The sequence below is a fragment of the Eriocheir sinensis genome, chromosome 15 (assembly GCF_024679095.1).
Source record: "Eriocheir sinensis breed Jianghai 21 chromosome 15, ASM2467909v1, whole genome shotgun sequence".
NCBI classification, from domain to species: domain Eukaryota; kingdom Metazoa; phylum Arthropoda; class Malacostraca; order Decapoda; family Varunidae; genus Eriocheir; species Eriocheir sinensis.
The window spans coordinates 4922252-4941668 of NC_066523.1; the positions used below are offsets into that span (position 1 = coordinate 4922252).

The 19417-nt window shown below is 41.2% G+C and overlaps 2 protein-coding genes across 6 annotated transcripts; one reads left to right on the forward strand and one right to left on the reverse strand.

Moving 5' to 3' along the window:
- Positions 1-508: 508 nt before the first annotated feature.
- Positions 509-14640, reverse strand: LOC126998805 (ankyrin repeat domain-containing protein 40-like). 5 transcript variants are annotated; one of them, XM_050860889.1, is made up of 7 exons: positions 14282-14640; positions 10933-11071; positions 7510-7655; positions 5309-5572; positions 3248-3328; positions 2897-3044; positions 509-829 (listed from the first exon to the last, which is right to left on the reverse strand). In XM_050860889.1, the coding sequence occupies exons 2-7, from the start codon at positions 11055-11057 to the stop codon at positions 646-648; spliced, it is 948 nt and encodes a 315-aa protein (XP_050716846.1). In that variant the 5' UTR covers positions 11058-11071; positions 14282-14640; the 3' UTR covers positions 509-645. The 5 variants fall into 5 exon arrangements, with proteins under 5 accessions (XP_050716846.1, XP_050716844.1, XP_050716845.1 ...); XM_050860887.1 differs by having other exon boundaries at positions 5303-5572; positions 14282-14637; XM_050860888.1 differs by lacking the exon at positions 14282-14640 and adding an exon at positions 13861-13973 and having other exon boundaries at positions 5303-5572.
- Positions 14641-15281: 641 nt separating this feature from the next.
- Positions 15282-19156, forward strand: LOC126998807 (uncharacterized). The gene is made up of 2 exons (XM_050860892.1): positions 15282-15443; positions 17855-19156. The coding sequence occupies exon 2, from the start codon at positions 18187-18189 to the stop codon at positions 19075-19077; it is 891 nt and encodes a 296-aa protein (XP_050716849.1). The 5' UTR covers positions 15282-15443; positions 17855-18186; the 3' UTR covers positions 19078-19156.
- The last annotated feature ends 261 nt before the right edge of the window (positions 19157-19417 follow it).

Sequence of the window (19417 nt, forward strand, 5' to 3'; positions counted from 1 at the left end):
TAAACAAGCACTCATGTCATCCTGTGACATTGAAGTTCACTTTCATCACATCTAGACATATCCCAGTACTCTGTGCCTCATCAGCACGCTCTTAGTTTAATGTATACCAGAGACCATTAATTGGTGGCGAAATATTACATCAAAAAAAAAAAAAAAAAAAAAAAAAAAGCACACCCATTTTCTCTAATACCTGTTAGAGAGAGATCATTCTAAACCTGTAAATGTGGCCATGGAAGCCCCTGTACGTTATGTTCACATGTACGGTTCATCCCCAACTCATCCTATATGACATCCAGTACTTTGACAGGTCTGGTCAGGGGGGTAGGAGAGCATCACTGCCTCAACAATCACATACTGTATATGCTTGAAAGATACCAAGAAATACAGCTTTCTCAATAGATGTATTGAGCAGTGGAACAACATAGACAAAGAAGTTATTCAATTCAACAACTTAAATGAGTTTGAAATTTGATAAGACCGACTCAATGATAGGACCCAAACGATCATAACTCATTTCTTTTTTATTACAGTTAGGTAAAAACACATACACACACACATGTACACACAAACACACTTACTTAAAATCTTCTTTAATGGGTAGTTCTGATACCCTGATGATGAAAGGTGATGCTAAGGAGAAAATAATTAGTACAAAATGGTCTGAGTTTTGTAACCATGGATTGATCTGTAATTGTTTTTTGAAGTGGATTGAGCGTCCTCTCTTGCAAGAGGTAGCAGACTTTGTCCCTTCATCACCAGCTCCAGTTCTGTGTAGTCAGTAAGGCGCTGGACATCTTTGTCATTTCTTAGGCGAGTGTTTGGGAGTTTTCTGAGTGGGTAAAGATTGAAAACTAAGATTAAAATCAAAGCCAACTTATTGTTTTATGTTCTTAATTTGTTAAATTTATACACAAAATAGGGTGGGTATGAGAAAAAATATATTTAACATTGATACAATTTTAAATATAACCTAAAACTGACACTATGAGATAATCATCGAGTTGTTTGAATTCAAAGTGAATATTTAAGAGGAGAAGAGGTAGAAAATAGGTGGTGTAATAATGTTTGTTAAGGAAAGGTTAAATGCTATATTGGTTAATTTGATGAGAGAATAAGAGTGGATTTAGCATGAATTAAAATTGAGGAATGAATGGAGAAATTAATTTTAGGCACCCATGGGAAGCTACACATTCTGACTACTGCATTTCTCAGTGGACAAGACATTTTATCCCGCCAAAATTTTGTCAAATCTTTCTTGTTATGTACACCAAAGGTCATAAAATTTTCTTTACCTAGCAGAACTGAGGTCAGTATTTTTCTTTACTAATTCCTATTTAAATCCAATTCAGACTTAAGAAAAAATCACCAATACCAACTCAATTTATGAAAAAAACATCAATTCAACTAAAATATTAAAAAGTGTCCAGAAGTGAGGTTTTGAGGTGTAAGAAGGTCATAACATAGCAGGTATGTCCTTGTCCACCAAGCTGCCACATGTGTGTCTCCAATTATCGAATTAGAGCCTGGGTGTGAAGTACAGACATCGCCTCTTAGCCTCTCTCACACACACACACACACACACACACACACACAAGAAAAAAGGAAGTATGAAAAAGATATAATCGACAAGTGCAAAGACCAACCCAAACTATTCTATAGACATGTGAATGGCAAATTGAAGAATAGAGAAAAAATCAATAAACTGAAAATGGATGGAACCACATATGAGGACCCAGCAGAGATGGCAGAGGTGATGAACAACAGCATATTCTAGTCTTGGACGTATCATCGATGTTATTAGTTTCTTCACCATTTCTTCATCTAGATATGTAAATGCTGCTTTTATGTTTCTAAGAAGATTGTATGTTTCCCAGTTATCTGATTTATATGCTTTCCAAAGGGTAACTTGTCTGTTATGATCACCCCCAGATCTTTTTCCTCTGTTTTTTTCATGATTCTTTCATTACTCACGGAGTAGTTCCCCAATATTCGTCTATTGCTCTTACCAAACTCCAAGACACTACACTTCTTTGTATTGAATGTCATTTCCCATTTGCATGACCATTCACTTATTCTATCAAGATCCTGGCTTAGGGCTACACAGTCTTCCTCATTAGCCACCCTCCTCATTATTTTAGCATCATCATCAGCAAACATATTCATATAGTTTGTCACCCCTTCAGTCATGTAATATATATATATTGCAAACATAATCGGAGCCAACACTGATCCCTGGGGGACTCCACTAGTCACTTCCGTCCAGCTTGATTTATTGTTCCTAATTACTGTTCTCATTTCTCTCTTCGTCAAAAGTCTATAATCCAATCCAATATTGAACCTCCCAGACCTCCAACATGATGAGTTTCCATATTAATCGCTTGTGTGGTACTTTATCAAATGCTTTCTGCCCAACCGTCCCTTTCCTGTATTATATCAATTACTCTTGAGTAGAAGCTGATCAGATTAGTTACACAAGATCGTCCTCCTCTGAATCCGAATTGACTATTCGTTAATATACCGTTGCTTTCTAAATATTTCACCCATCTGGTTTTTTTATAATTTTCTCACACATCTTGGCTACTACACTTGTTAATGGCACTGGCCTATAGTTTAACGGATCTTCTTTATATATTCAGACGATGTTAGCTAATTTCCAGTCCATTGGTACCTTCCCTTGTGATAGTGAGACATTAATCAAGTTGCTCAGCTTTCCAGCTATTTGTGTGTGTATATATATATATATATATATATATATATATATATATATATATATATATATATATATATATATATATATATATATATATGTATATATATATATATATATATATATATATATACACACACACACACACACAAAACTTCCTCTTACATGAAACATATAGCTTAAACAAACCTTATTCTTTCCACCATCTGAGGATTCACAGCCATTTCCTTGCAGCAAGTTGTCAGGAGGTAACTGTAGTTGATTTGTGCTTTTTGAAGATCAATTTCAATGAAATCAGGATCATCTGAGTTTGCTATTCTCACCTTAAGTACCATTTCTGTAAAAAAGATAGTATGTATAAATATCAAACACGACAAGATTACCCCCATGTAATATTTAATTTGTAATTTCAATCAAATGGAAATACTGTCAATGAATATGTGATTCTTGTAAAACAAATATTCCCTTTGGTTAACTCACACACGGTTGCATATAGCAACAATGGTTAAAGTAAAGGGAAGTAGAATATAAATCACCTACTGCCAAATAAACGAGGTTCTACTGTATCTGGATGAGGATATGATGAAAAGATTGAAGCAGCTGAACCTACCAACACTGGAACTGAGGAGGAAGAGAACAGATCTGATTGCAGTTTACAGGGTGCTGAGTGGCATGGAGAAAGTGGACAAAGAAGATCTAATAATATGGGATACAAGAGAATCAAGAGGTCATGGAAGGAAGATGGAAAAGGAAGCCTGTAGTGTTCCATGCAAAGACAATTCATGATTTTAAGGCCAAGTTGGTTTATACAGTCACCCCCCGCCGTTCGCGGTCTCACCCATCGCGGTTTCGCGTATTCGCGGTCAACTAATTGTGACCCCCCCAGCTTATACGCGGCCCCAGTTTCGCGTATACGCAGATGCATTGACGCTAAATAGGAAGGCAGAGAGGAGGGAGGGAGGCAGAGAGGAGGGGGGAAGGGAGAGAGGAGGGAGGAAGGCAGAGAGGAGGGAGGGAGGGAGGCAGAGAGGAGGGGGGACGGGAGAGGAGGGAAGGAGAGAGAGGAGGAGGCGGGGCAATGGACGTTAAGGCGGTGTCACACTAGCACTTTTCCGTCGATTAATGCCATTTCGTCGATTTTCATCGTTCCGCATGAACTTATCGCATGAATTTGTCAGACGATCAGGATCGTTTCCGCCTGCAAATTTCCGCCTTTGTTTACATTTCCAAGACCAAGACCGAGACTTTCCGCGTGGCTTCAACCTGTCTCAAACGCTCTCCTGCAGTGACAGCCTTCCTCATCCTGGTGTCACTTCTGGCAATAAGAGGTGTCACTAACTCCAGAAGTCTGTGGTACTGGCTCTTGTCCAACCTGATCCAATTCTTCAGAGTCTCATGATCCTCTAAACTCAGCTCTTTTAACAGCCTGTGGTACACACTTTCTCTTTCCCGACGAGCCAACCATGAGCGCATCCATGCACGCTTTTTGGCTTGTTTAGCTTGTCTAAGTCTCACAATACACAGTATTAGGTTCAGAGCAGCGTATCTTTGCCGCAGCATGGACTCCATGTTTGTTTACATTCCCATGGTCTGTGCCGACGGAAAGTTTCAGACGAAACACCGTTTGTGTGTGACAGGCCGCAGCCAAGATATCGACGATTTTCAGAAAAGCACGGAAAAAGTTGACGGAAAAAGTGCTAGTGTGACACCGCCTTTAGGTTGCTCCTGAGTGACGTCACGGTTAGACTGTGACGTCATGCTTTCCTATTGGCCAGCAGCTCACTCAGGGACGACTGCTATTGGTCGAGATTTTCTCATAGCAACATTATCCTAAAAAAAAAAAAATTCACACGCCGCCACACTGCAGTGTTGCCAGATTGGGCTACTTATCGCAAATTGGGCTACTTTTGGGAACGAAAAAAACATGTTTTATATGACGTGTCAGAGGTGACTTCCCCAAATGCATATTTTCCCATAGGGTTATAGTCCCGCTGTCATGTTTCAAGATCGCTACCAAGTCCGGAATCAAATACCCAACGGCGGGGGATGACTGTAGTAGGTATAGTGACAACACCACGAGCATAGCTCCTCTCCCATATACCACAACTAGGTAAATACAATCAAGACCGGGGAAGTCCCAGTACAGTGGAAAAGGGCACATGTGGTTGTGTACTGGTGTGGTAGGATATTTTCAGCTCTATAATCACCAATAATTGGAAAGGTTGGCTTTTACACGTTTGATGATATATTAGTAGAAGTGAGTAAGCCCAGTGCAAGAGGCCAGTGTTTGGATGTTCTAATTGGTACACCATGGTAGGCTCCAAGCACAAACCTCATAACAATCATCATACCAAAAACCTCATCAATTATTTAAGGTAAGTTTTATATTATGTGTTGATGGAATAACAGTTCATATATCTTCAGCCAAATAAAGTATATAGTGATTGGAGGTTCAAATGGTAAAAACATATGAAAGTCCAGGGGTGGTGGAGTATATAATCCATTTAACAAGTGTCTTTAGAGTTAATCAGGGTAAAACGAAAACATCAATTTGGAAATTGTAAATGGTGAGATCCTACTGTACTAATTTCTAACCTTTACTTTGTCTCGGCAAAATATCCTGCATAGAAGTGGAGATAGACGACTGAGCAGGAGAAGCTGGTACACCTTTTCCTATCAGGGGAGCACTGCAGGTGTCTGTACTTTCAATTCCATTTGTCTGGGCTTTCCCAAACAAGTTCTTCGCGCTGCCAGGGTTTACTTGAACTTTGTAGTCGTTGGGAGGGTTCGATAGATAATTAGGTGTAATAGGGAGTGACTCTTCATTTCCAGCTGTTCCTTCACATGTCGTGGGGCCCTCTGCACCTGCATTGACAAAAAAAATAAAAATAATAATATATATATATATATATATATATATATATATATATATATATATATATATATATATATAGATATACACACACACACAGTTACCCCTTGATATAACGGACTAATTGAGGGAGAACTTAATCCGTAAATGCCGAAAGTCCGCAATAAGCATTGAAAATTAAAAAAACGTAAAATAATACCGACGAACCAAATAAATATAGGTTCTTTTTATTGCGTATGTTGTCTGCACGTTGTCTGTATAGCCACGTTGCACACTTTGCGATGGACTGTGAGGCACTGGGTCTGGCAGGTTGGCAGTGTGGGGGGCACTGCGGGCAGGGTGGGGCGGGGCGGGGGGGTATTGTAATGGTATGGGTAAAACTTTACAAGTGCGCTAAACTCGCACTGGCAGACGAAACTTTGTTTTTGTTAGTTTTTGGTGTGTTATGAAAAAATCTGATAACTGTTTCTGTCACAAATCATTAAATGATTGAATTTTCAATGCCTGTTGTGCACCCACCACCGCAACCCACAGCTGCAGCCACAAAATAACTTGCAGAGAGAGATGTTCAACTTGCTTACAGTTTCTACATTTCACTCACTGCTCAAAAAGATCACAAGTGGACAAACTAGAACAAAACCAAGCAAATTAATATTTTCCTACCATGTATTCCTCCAGTGCACGTGTGGTGGACAGGAGAGCGACTTATTTTTGCAAGGAGGTATTTCTCGCAACACCAGCCCAAGAACTGGACCACGCACGCCAGCGCCATGTCCCGTCCCGCGCTGCGTATTTCCGCGCCCCACACTGAGTGCCCAATAAATTTACTAACCAAACATAACTTAACCTAACCTACCTAACTGAGGGGCTTAGCCCCCCTCGACCCCATAAGCTGTGTCAATACCGACACTCACAAACACTGGCTATTTCCCATTACATTTACATACTGGACTGATGCATAAGACTCTCTTGTGGTATAAATATGTTCTTCATTTGAATGGAAACCACATGGAGGAAAATAATTCATCAGGTGGGCTGAAAAAGACTACGGTAACCGAAGGATAGGGCAACAGATAAAGGGAAGAGGGTGAGGTGGCTAGCAGACTCTGTTGTTGTAACAGGAAGCAGGTGGTTCTAAAACTATTCTCGGTCAGTCCCCATGGATTTCTGACCATCTGACCTTGTCCGTTATATCCAAAATCCATTATAAGCGGGTCCATTATATCAAGGGTTTACTGTATATACATGTAGGTTGAGAATCCCTTATCCGAAATCCCTGGGACCGAATGTGTTGTGGATTTCGGATATTTTCAGATTTTGGAATATGCAGGCGTTGCTTGGCTCACGTTGCCCCCCCCGAACTCATTTTTGATCCTTTGTAGAGTTTTGTTGGAGTCCAGGTTGATAGATGCTGAGAGTGTGTGGGTAGTCTTGAGCCACTCGACAATGACTGAAAACTGTCAACTTGTAGTTGTGACTGAGACTTGAACCCAGATCCTCCACGACACAACGCTGCACACTGACCACTCAGCCACCACATCCCTATTGTCCTTCTATCACTAAACATGTCTGTGCTGTTTCTTTCTCACTTAATTCTACAAACTATGTAAAAATCTTTGGCAATCTGAATTCTACAATGGAGTACATCTTGACTCCCTTTCCTTTCACTGAAATCTTCATCTTGAGAGATATTTGAAAGGGAAACAATCAGTGCTCCACATTCCTGGCTTATGGCATTGTGGTGGGACAAGCAATATAGTTTTTGATTAGATGGACATTTAAATACATTAAAAGCTTAAAATCCAAAGATGCTGACTACTACCAATAACCATCAAAGACTAGTCTTCATTTTGATCCCTTTCAATGAATGATATATCTGTTTTAATAAAAACTCACAGGGAAGAGTGACAGCAACACAGCACATCCATACCGAGCAGTTGAAGAATTTGTAGATTGGTAGTTAAATGGGCTGGTTTTTGAGCCTGGTTGTTTTCGATGTCTATATCAGCACCTTTTGTCAGTAATAATCGTACCACCTCCACATTGTCTCTTTTGCAAGCCCAATGTAGTCCAGTCCTGTAAAGAACAAATCTAATGAGAGAGAGAGAGAGAGAGAGAGAGAGAGAGATATCCCATGGTTAAAAAAAAAAGGACAATTTTCTCCTCAGCCAAGTGGCAGTAGAATCTATCCACCATCGAAGTGCATAATCTTAACTACAGTACACTCCAGAGTTTTGTGCTATCTGATTTTCGCAATCCTTGAGTTTCATGCTTAATCCTAAATTCTTACCACCCCGACCTTCATGCATTATCGCTCCGAGTTTTGCACTGCTTTGAGCCTTTGACATGTACAGGTCATGTCTACCTACTGTCAGTGTCACACACGATTCCTTAAGGCGGTATCACACTGGCTGTTTTCCTCCAACCGTTGGGGCTACTGGCAACCGCGGTTGCCCATATGCACAACCAGGAGTGAGTTGTCGGTTGTCCGTATGGATGGAAAATGGTTGGGGATACGAGCATCCGTGCGGCTGTGTGTAAATAAACACGATGGCAGTGGCTGAGGAGTGAGGAGCAGTGGAAAATGGCCTGCCAAGAAACCCGTCAAGTGGACTGACAGAGCTGCTCTGTTTACTATTTATTTATTTATTTATTTATTTTTTTTTATTTTTTACGTTGTTGCCTATTGCGCCGGTAGGCATCTTCCCGGTGGGGCCTGATGGTCGGCCCAAGGCTTCTTCCAGGTGGGGCCTGATGGTCGGCCCAGCCCGTTCTGGCGCAGGCGAGTGTTTTTTATAGTGGCGCCATCTTGCATTGGCTCATGCTGCCCCCCGGAACTCGTACTTGATTCGCTTGGACAGCTTCCTCTAGAGTCCGGGTTGATGGGTGGTCTTCAGGACATGTGGGTAGTTTTAAGCCACTCGGCGGTGACCGAAAAATCCGAGTGGTAGCGTGAGGATTCGAACCCGCGTCGTCCATCACGCGGCGAATGTGGGTCCAGTACGCTATCACTTCGGCCACCGCCTACCCAGGATAAGAGAACACCCCGTGCTGTGGGACCACAGTTCAAAAAATTATCTCCTCCATTCTATGAAAATTGTAGGACTCCATCTTCACAGCACAGTTCTCCGACAAGGTTTGGGTAAACACTCCAGTCCGCCCATCTTTGAAGCTACGATCGTGCCCACAACCGCTTCTTCCTTTCATCTAACTGCAGCAATAAGTCCATAATTTGGGTAACAGCAGCACAACCACACTTTAGCAGATGGCACCATATTGATACAGGGCAACTGCTTTGTTTACATTGTGAATACAGGCAACTGACCTTGGCTGTGTGTGACGCACACCCGGAAAAGTTGGAGTTGCCAGTTGCCCCTATCGCCAACGCGGTTAGAGCAAAAAGGCCCAGTGTAACACCAGCAGCTTAACCCCTAAAGGACCGGAGGCAGCTATAGCCGCTTTATCGGGGAAGGGCCGGAGGTAGTTATAATCAGCGTGCTCACCCCAGAAGTCTATCCGATTCAACTCACTGTTTCTCCGTAACCACGGCACATAGAGACTTTTGGATGGCATCTTTAGAAGGAAAAGGGCTTGGTGGTTAGTACAAAATCCATCTTATTCACTCGTGCAATGTAGGTTAACCGTAGAGAGTGTGTGAATACAGGCAATTTCCGGGTTTAGCGCGGGAAGGCTGGTCCCAGCAGTACCGAAAATACAGCCACCCCCTGTCCTTTAGGGGTTAAAGGCGCAGTCACACAAGCTAGTTTCTCAGGAATTTTCCACCGTAATTATCTCCGGACAATTTTCTGACTCGAATTTATCATCAGGTTTGGTCACACGGAGGACTATTGCATTCTGGGATGTATCAGCTGAAAAGCAAAACAAACAATGGATCCAGACTTTGCAGCAGTTGCTTTGTGGTGTTTGCTGAAGAAAAACATTTTTTTGAAAAGAAAGCATTTGTTGGTTCATGAATGGTTAGCTCGGAGACAAAGGGAGAGTATGTTACAGCTTGCTATCGTTAAGTGCTACGAGAACTTAGCAGTGAGGACCTAGACACAATGAGGCTGTGGCTACGCTTAGACAAGACAAGTCCAAGACCTATTCACCCTGGTTACTCCAAGCTTATCTAGCTTTGTGGAACTCATTGTGGTACTGGAATAAATAAGTGGATAGCAGCTGGACCGATCAGCTGACACGTTCTTCTTCTTGTTATCACAACTTGCTGACCTCACGAGAAAATAACCGACATGCTGGTGACCGAGATTCTGACTAGAATTTCAATGAGTTTCCTGTGAAATGCAGCGAACTTTGAATCTCTGTACAAAATTCTCAAGAAACTAGTATTTGGATGAACGTGTTCACGCATGCTCGGGCAGTATTCACAGAGATGCCCGCTAATGGCCTGTAATAAAAACTACAAACTATTGATTTAACTATCAACGTTGACTTCAAATTCACAAAGCTTTCGTTTTGTCATAGTTAGAGACCACTGATTGGGTGAGCACCATTGATGACATCACCAGACTCAGCGAATCACAAGTGTGTTTTCAGAACTGTCAGCCAATCATGAGGCAGCCACCTTCAGCTGCGGCTTCAAGACGACTCGTTCTCTTTTCATATATTCTTCCTTTTTCCAAGGTACGTATTTTGAGATAACAAAGGAGTAACATGGGGAAAAAAAAGGCAGCTTCTCCATGGGCGGGAACAAATGAGCACTTTTTCAGTGTTTTCAATACCCTGAGTTTCGCGATCCTCAAGTTTAGCACTATACCTTTGGAACAAAGTAAGCACAAAACTTGGGAGGGTACTGCAGTGCAAACCCACTTCACAAAAGAAATTTAAAAGAAATATGAATGGGATGGAGTACTTTTGGTAATATAATAATACATACCATGAAAAGCAACCTGCCACTTTCCCTGAAGGGAAAGGTGTACAATATATAAATCTTGCCACTCATAATATACAGTTCAGAAACTTGACGCCTTACAAATGATGCGAAGAAAAAGAGAAATGAAGAGTGAAATGCTGGTATAACATAAAGACAGGAAGCATGTATCATGGGTTAGGAGATTGACAAAGGTTATTGATTATATTATTGAGAATAAAAATTGGACATGGAAAGGTCATATCAGGAATAGAACTGGTGACAGATGGACAACCAGAGTGGCAACCCAGGAATTGTAAAAGTCAGGAAAGACTGAAAACCAAATGGAGAGAGGAAATTACAGCATATATTGTAGAAGGATTGGAGTACGTACACTAACATTAGACAGAGTGGTGGAAATGATTGGGAAAAATCTTTCTACTAAAGTGAATGGATGATGATAATACTATTCACAAAGGAACTCACCAGCCATTAATTTCATGCGGACTGTTAACATTAACACCTCTTGAGATCAATGTCATGACAGCATCAGTATCCCCAAAGCAGCAAGCCTCTCGAAACTTTTCTTCCTGTTGCTTTTGAAGATCCATCTTGAGTAGTACAACTGAAAGTAATAAAAAAATATTTTTTATCAGTTGAAGTACAAGAGAGCCTTGATTTTGCAAACCTTAGTGTCCTTGATTTTAGATTTTCCAAATAAACCTTTGAATACCGTATTTGACGGCTCATAAGATGCACGGGCTCATAAGACGCACCCTCCAATTTGGGCAGTCATTTGAAAAAAATATATAATGAACGGGTTCAAACTATGAGTGTCAGGTGAAGATTTTTCGCCTGACATTCATAGCCCTCCCCACTATGAGGTCATTTTTGAGGTCTCATATGTATTCAGATCTTTATCAAATCCCAATATTTTACATTTAAAACCCGTAATATTTGCTGGAATCTACAAGAACTGGTCCTTCTAAGATATCCGAAGGTACTTACTGCTTTGAGACAAATAAACATGGCGGATACAGACACACTGTCAGAAGGGTAACGGGTGTAAAGTTTGTATATACTACATCATATTTTTTTATTATTATTCTGCATCATAATTCTAGTTGTTGTAATATTTTAATACATTTTAAAAACATAAGGAAGTGTGAAATTTCAAACTTGAATGGGCTTCAAGGTTTGCTGAACACGTATTTTAGGTAAGAATGTTAAAAGGTAAGCACAAAATGGAGAAACAAGCTCTTGTAAATATCGACCTATCTTCTCAATATCTCGTCAATAATATCGAAATTTTGTTTGTGTCTATCAATTAAAGAAAGTTAAACAGTGTTTATGAAGAAGGTCTGTCTTACCTCAATGATCCCTGTCTCCATACAAAGGAAACGCAGTGTGTCTTACGCGTGTGGTCAGGTTTGGTGTACAACCGTCCGCTCATTTGTTTAGGTACAAGCATGGTTAAGCGTCGTCACTCAGTTTTCTTGGTGACACGTTATTTTATATGAAGTAGCGGTAAGTAATACTGTTACACATTGTTACTTTAGAAAAGAGTTGCCATTGTTGGTGTTGAAGCGATCACCCCCTTGTTTACACTTGCGCCTGAATTATTTTCTCACTGATAAAAAAATATCTGATACTTTCTTCATGTTCATTTTGCTGCACAGTTGACATGTATATAATTTTTTATATATATATTTCCATTTACATGGATTTTTTCAAACGTGACAAAAATGTCACACTTGTCCTTCGTGCATTTAAGTTCAGTTTGTTCCTTTTGGACACATGCATTTTGTATCTTTTAAAAGTTAAATAGTCAGGCAGCTTAGCAGATGGATGTGGACGTTCCAGACAAAAGCACCAATTTTATCCACATGCTACCCATTACCTTAGCTTTCCATTTTTGATAGGCACCACTTCCTCCTGATACATTATTGGCAGCCATCTTGGATTTTCATGATTGCTATCATATAAAAACCTATATCTTCCAATATCTCAGCTGCTAAGCCACTTAGGATCATGATATTGGTGTCTAAACACACATTTTCAGGGGCAAAGAAATACAACCATACCATTTAGATTAGAGTTGGATGGTTGATTAGTGAGAAAAAAAAATTATGGTACGTATAATATATTACTAATTACAACATTCCTATATTTTCAGATTGAACTAGCAAGATTGATTGAAGCCATCTTCCAAGAAAAAAAACTACAGAGCCTCTGAAATGCCCACTCAATGCACAAGGAAGCGAGGACTAAACAAAATCATACAGTCACTTCCTGAATAACGCTAATGCTTTTAGAGGTCTGGGTGCATTGCCAGTGGTACTGAATTTTGGAGATGACTATAGGTGAACTGGTCCAAAACCGGGGTGCATGGCACAAATCCTGTAACATCAAGTCAGTAAAGACAAACTGGAGAGAGCTACCAAAAAGTGAGACAAGGCGGAGACTACAGGGAGCAGCAACTCTGGGGAGAAATGACCTCGGCGTCAGTCGATGGACAAAATGGCCTGTCTAATTTGTTGTGGAGAGGATGGACACCCCCATGAAGTTAGAACACTTGGAGAGGATGAGAACATAAGACAGATGGCTACTCAGCTTCAGGAAACAGAATTAATGGCTAAAATAGAAGGTGGCGGGCTCATAGCACTTAAAGCCAAATATCATCTGCAGTGCTTAACAGCTCAACGTAATCACTATCAATCAAGGATGCGGCAACAAGGGCAGGAATCAGGAGTCTCTTCTGAGGAAAAGAGGATGAAGGCAATAACACTTGTGGAGCTCTTTATCCATATAGAAAACTGTGTGGACGATGGGACCTTCTACTTCAATTTTTTTACTTGTATCAGCTGTATGAAAAGCTGCTGCGGAACCTTGGTGTTGAGAAGGAGACTAACTGAACCCACTTCAAGGAGAAAGTTCTAGCATACTTTCCACAAGCACAAGAGAAATGTGCTGGCAAAATTAAGATTGTTTTTTGAACAAGGGATGCAGCACATGCTGAAGCAGGCCATGGCATGCATTTATGAAGGTGATGCACTATTGCTGGCTAAGGCTGCCAAGATAGTGTGCAAGGAGATTGTCAACTACAAAGGTTTCCACCTCGATGGTAAATTTCCTTCTGGTTGCCAAGAAGAGTCAGTGCCATCTACTCTCAAGACCCTGGTGTCTATGCTGTTGAATGGTGCTGACCTTAAAGATCAAGATTCCACAGATTCACAGGCAAACCTCACAGTCTCTCAGACCATGCTCTTCAACTTCAAGAAACGTGCACCTTCTGCAAAGTCTCGGCATTCCATATTGTAGCTGAGCAGGAAGGACAGCTCCTTTGTCCTGAAAGTCCCTGCAAACAGCAGTTGCAAGCTGGTTCTTAAGCTGAAAAACTTTGTCTTAACTAACACTGAGACCCAAGTCATGTAACTGTGTGATGAGCTTTTTAGACCTGGGTCTGTGTGAATCCTCATTCCGATGTACAGTGGCAATGGTGGTTCCCTCTCCAAGGAATGCAGAGACTTTGCAGAAGGTGCACGTTTCTTGAAGTTGAAAAGCATGGTCTGAGAGACTGTGAGGTTTGCCTCTGAATCTGTGGAATCTTGGTCTCCACAATTACCTTAAACTTTTAATTCTTAAGAGCCCATCTGACTGGCGTGTAAGTTTTTGTCTCAGGCCACGCCCCTACCCCTGGTTATTGCATGAATGGACCCAGATAAGGGGGGCCCCACCCCACCAGGTAAGTAGTTTATAGGTGTCAGATTTACCAATCTATCCTTTTTTTAACATCTTGGACGTCGTGCAAGTACGTCCGTGACAGCAGACCTACCCGTAGTTGTCTTCTGAGAACTGTCTCCTGAGCCCCGTCAGTGGGAATGTTAGCGGATGTTGTTGTTCTGTCGGTGTGTCACCAGGGTGTGGGGTGGATGCTGTCCAGTTGCCCCGATTTCTTCAGGAAAGTTTGCGTACACTAGTTGTGCCAGAATCCTTTGGTGGAAACAGTCGTTGGATTGCAGCAAGAACAGTTTACTTGTGACGCCTCCCCGGCGTTAAGATAACTGCCGGATACGAGGCTTCCTCGTCCTCTTCAGCCAGGAGCCGCGGATCTGTTGTCTGTTTACTTGATCTTGACCTTGATCTTGATGTCACAGATACCTCGATCTTGATCTTAATCTTGATGTCACCGGTGGCTTGGGATGTCTCCCCATCCAGGCCTTTGTATCGGCAGCTCCTGTGAAAGAAAAGCTTGCTCAGATAATGTGTGTATTCATGTTTTAAATATATCCTAAAAGTTTCACGTCGAAAGACCTGAACCTTTTTTTTATTGATATTTGATTGATTGATTAATAGTATACTGTTGCAGGTAAACAACAAGGGAGAAGTGAGGAACATGCCATCCCAACCCCTAGGCAGGACAGTGTGTGATTATACAACTATTAGTACATGTGTAGGTAGCACCATGAAACTAAAAAGATACAATGGTAGGAATTGTGTTAGGGGTTGTGTCCCCCCTTAATGTCTATATCCTGGAGAAAGTGTGTAGGATAAGAACATAAATATACATACCTGTGATTTATTGTCCTGTCAAAATTCGTGTTGTTTTAGATACATAAGTAGCCAACAAGTTAAATATTGCTCGTCTGATAAAGCACAAAAATAATAGTTCAGGATGAAGTGTTTAAGAAAGTGATGTAATACTGAAAAGGAAAGTGTGAATAAGTGAATAAGAAGAGGAACGAGAGAAGGAGGACCACAGAAGCGATACAAAGCGTTACAGGTAAAACAAAGAAGAAGCTGGCAACACTGAGCCCTCCGAGACAATAAATAAGTTTTGGACAATAAGAGAAAAAAGAATGAAAGAAAAAGAGGAAAAAAAATAGAAACAGAAAAAACATATCAGGGAGTGCCGTTACAAAGGCGAAACTCCCAACCGACTACTACTACTGCAGCCGAGTCCGAAATAAACAAAACAAGTTGACTACAAGAGTGAGGTTAATATTGACATTGTGTTGTATGTTATATATCTCTCCACTCACACAATTACATCACTGAAAGACAACAACAACACATTAGTAACCAGCCCACAACACAGCACAGTTCCAATCAGTGCACACACAAGAACACAACCAAACCTTCCACACAGCCCCTTCCCCCCGATAGACCCCCTTGATATTACGACTAACATAATACAATTTCTGACTATTGCAAATCCACTGGCCCTGACAACATTCTCGCCTCCATCCTTCAATCCTTTGCCCCATCCTTGCCCCCATCCTCCATACCATCTTCACTCAATCCCTATCATTACCTTCTGGCAGTCTTTTGGCAAACATTAATGATTTGTTTAAGACACATGACTGAACCGACCCAGGTAATTATCGCTCCATCTCACTAACGTCAGTTCCATGTAATTTTTTTCAACACAATACTTAAACACATAATGAATCACCTTGACACAAACAACATTCTTACTGACTCACAACACAGCTTTCGACCTAAACGTTTGTGTGAATTGCAACTCACTACATTTCATGACATTTTAATTCTACTTGACCGACGTGACATTTGACAAAGTTGTACACAAACAACTACCGTTTACCGTTGATGAGGTTTCAGGCCCCGCTCCATTGCTAGTGCAATGCTCTGCGAGGGCCGTCAACAATTACAATGTTAGCCTCGATAATAATTCTCGATGCACGTATTTGCAAACGTCATAGTGTGAGTGAATCAATTTCTTTCATGAATAGCCTACTGATGTCCTTTTCATGGTAAATATGGAGAGTCACTCTGCGCCTCCAACATTGCCCTCACGAGAATAATAACCTTTCCAAGGTCGTATTTTGGAGGCGCAGAGTGCCTCTCCACAATTACCCTTTTAATAAACTTGGCATCATCATAGTCACTACCACTGAAACTGAAATACTACTAAAATATTTCAGGATATTCGGGACTCTACATGTTCTTGATGGATCTTCATCTGACACTGTCCCTGTTTCTTCAGGCATCCCACAAGGCACTATTCTAGGTCCTCTTCTTTTCCTCCTGTACATTAACATTCTTCCACTAGACTGTTTGCTGACAGTAGTTTACTGTTTAGAGCAGTAAAGACTGCTACTGAGACTATCGAGTCCTGACGACTGCAGACTTCTACAAAAAGACTTGGACGCATTCCAGCACTGGGAGTGCACCTGGCAGATGCATTTCCACACAGACAAAATCTAAATTGTTAATTTTCACCAGAGCTCACAACCCCATACATCACACTTACACTTCATAACACAGACCTTGAATCTGTGCACACACACAAGTATCTTGGTGTCCACCTCTCCACTAACTAAAAATGCAACACTCACATAGACCATATCAGTGCCACAGCCAACCGAACACTGGGGTTCCTGAGGAGGAATCTACATAACTGTACACCTGACATAAAACACATAGCGTATAACACACTTGTGAGACCAACACTTGAATGCTGCTCCACGGTGTGGGATCCTTACACACACAGAAACATTGATAGGTTAGAACAAATCAACACTAAGGGGGCTAGGTTTATTACAAACAATTACACTTGAACGCATCGCATCACATCGTGGATCAAACAAGATTTTTTTTTTTTTTCGGCAAAGGAAACAGCTCAAGTGCAAAGAAGAAAAAAATGTTGTTTGATCCGTGTTGTGATGTCAAGCGTTCGAGTATACTCACTGCTCATAAAAAAGAGTTCCGAGGAGTGGCCGAAAGAGAGGTCAATTTCGGGAGGAGAGGTGTCCTGATACTCTCCTCTTGAAAGAGTTCCAAGTCGTAGGCTCGAGGAAATACAGATGAAGGAAGATTGTTCCAGAGTTTACCAGCATGAGGAATGAAAGGGTAAAAATGCTAGTTAACTCATGCGTAAGGGATTTGGACAGTAAAGAGATGAGCTTGAATAGAAAGTCATGTGCAGAGGGGCTGCAAGAGAGAGGGAGGCATGCAATTAGCAAGTTCAGAAAAGTAGTCAGCGTGAAAATATCGATAGAAGATAAAAGGAGAGGCAACATGGCGGCGGAATTAAAGAGGTAGAAGACTATCAGTAAGAGGAGGGGAGTTGATGAGACGAAGAGTCTTAGGGTGGTATTGCTAGACGTGAGGACATAGAGGCACATATTTTGGCAGCGGGGGGTCAGATCAGGTTGGAAAGTTAGACATAGTTAGGTTAGGCCATGTTAATTTTGCTATATACCTATGTAAAGTTTAATTAATTACAATAAATACATGTGATACACTTCACACTGTGCTGTTGATGTCAGTGGCAGTAGAGAAGGTTACCCTTATCTACATATTCCCCCTTCCTACTTCAATGCCCAATATTTCACTATATTCACACTATCCTCAAAGCATCCCTAACCAAGCTCAACATCCGCAGACCAACTTTTGAAGACCTGCTGGGCAGTTACTCCTTCATCCCCAACACTACTTTCCAAGCCCTGAAGTACACACCCTTCCTACAGAAATCCAGTCAACTTGACAAGATCTAGTCTATATCCTGGAGGCACATCATCACCCCACCAATAGTCACAAGCAACTTACACTGTTAGGGCTTTAAAGCCTATGGTCCCATGGCATAACCAGTAGCCTAAAACACTAAAGAAGCACCAAAAACACTGACGGGCTACTTGAATACCATTCATTAATCACAATCAAGAGGACTTTCACTGGATATCAAATATCTAGTGTGTCTGCAGTAAGGCAGCAAACATGACGCTTGCTACAGCAGCTACTGTCCCTAAGCTGCCACACCACGAACAGCTAGAGTTCTGCATGACCCGAGCCAGGTACCGACAAGGACGCAAGCTGACTGCTGTCCGCGTTTACACAGTTAATGATGAGTCCAATTACCTCATTGTCAATGGCGTCCCAGCTATAAAGATAAGTAATGAACTAGAGACGTTGTGCCATCGATATGGCGAAATAGAATTTCTCCAATTGCTACCCGACTACCCTCATGAAGATTATGTGGAAGTTTATTTGGTAAAATTCAGATTTCTGAAAAATGCTAGATTTGCCAAGAAACAACTGGATGGAAAGTCATTTTATGGACATGTGTTACATGTGTGCTATGCCCCAGAGCTGGAAACTGTGGATGAGACCAGGGAGAAGTTGCAGGACAGACGGAAGACCATAGCAGCTCTCACCAGATACCGTCAAGACACTGGTGAATTGAACCTTATTAGAAAGCCAAGAGTGATGCCTCCTACAGCTGCTCGATACATTAACCAATTGAGACCTGACCTGAGGGAGGAAACTTTAGACAGGCTACATTACCGAGTGGACGAACCTGCGACAAGCAATACTGAATTGGGTCAAGAGGTGCAGAGATTTGGTAATCGAGAGTCATGGACTTTATCGGACTCCAGTGAAGCATGTGCTAGAATACCAAATGAGGATGAAGGGGCAGCTGCTTCACCTGTCATACCAAAAGAGAATTCAGGTCCCTATAAGGCCTTGGGGGATACTGCTAAACCCAAAGAGGAATGTCATAGTAAGAATTTAAGAGAAAAAAAGAGATCAAGTGAATTCTACACTATATCAACAAAAAAAATCAAACTCTTTGGAAAGAAAACCTTGCTCTCCTTTAAGCAAGACTAATATGTAACTATAATTTCTCAGCATTATGTAAGGCTTTATATTTTTAAATTGTATAAATAAATTAAAATCATTTAGGTTCCCCTGTTTTTCATTTTCATGGTTTTCATTTGTCGTTTCCTGAAATGAAAAAAAGATTACTTGCTAATAGACAACCTGACAAGTTTCTCTTTTAGTATGCATCAGCTTAGATTACAGAGATATATATGAGTTAAATTTGTTTATACAGAAGATAGCCGCAGTCAAAGAAAAGAGTGGACAGTTACAGATGATGTACCAATGAGCATTCAAGTTATCACCATATGAGATGAGAGGACATGGAGCTGAATGACAAAGAGCCAGC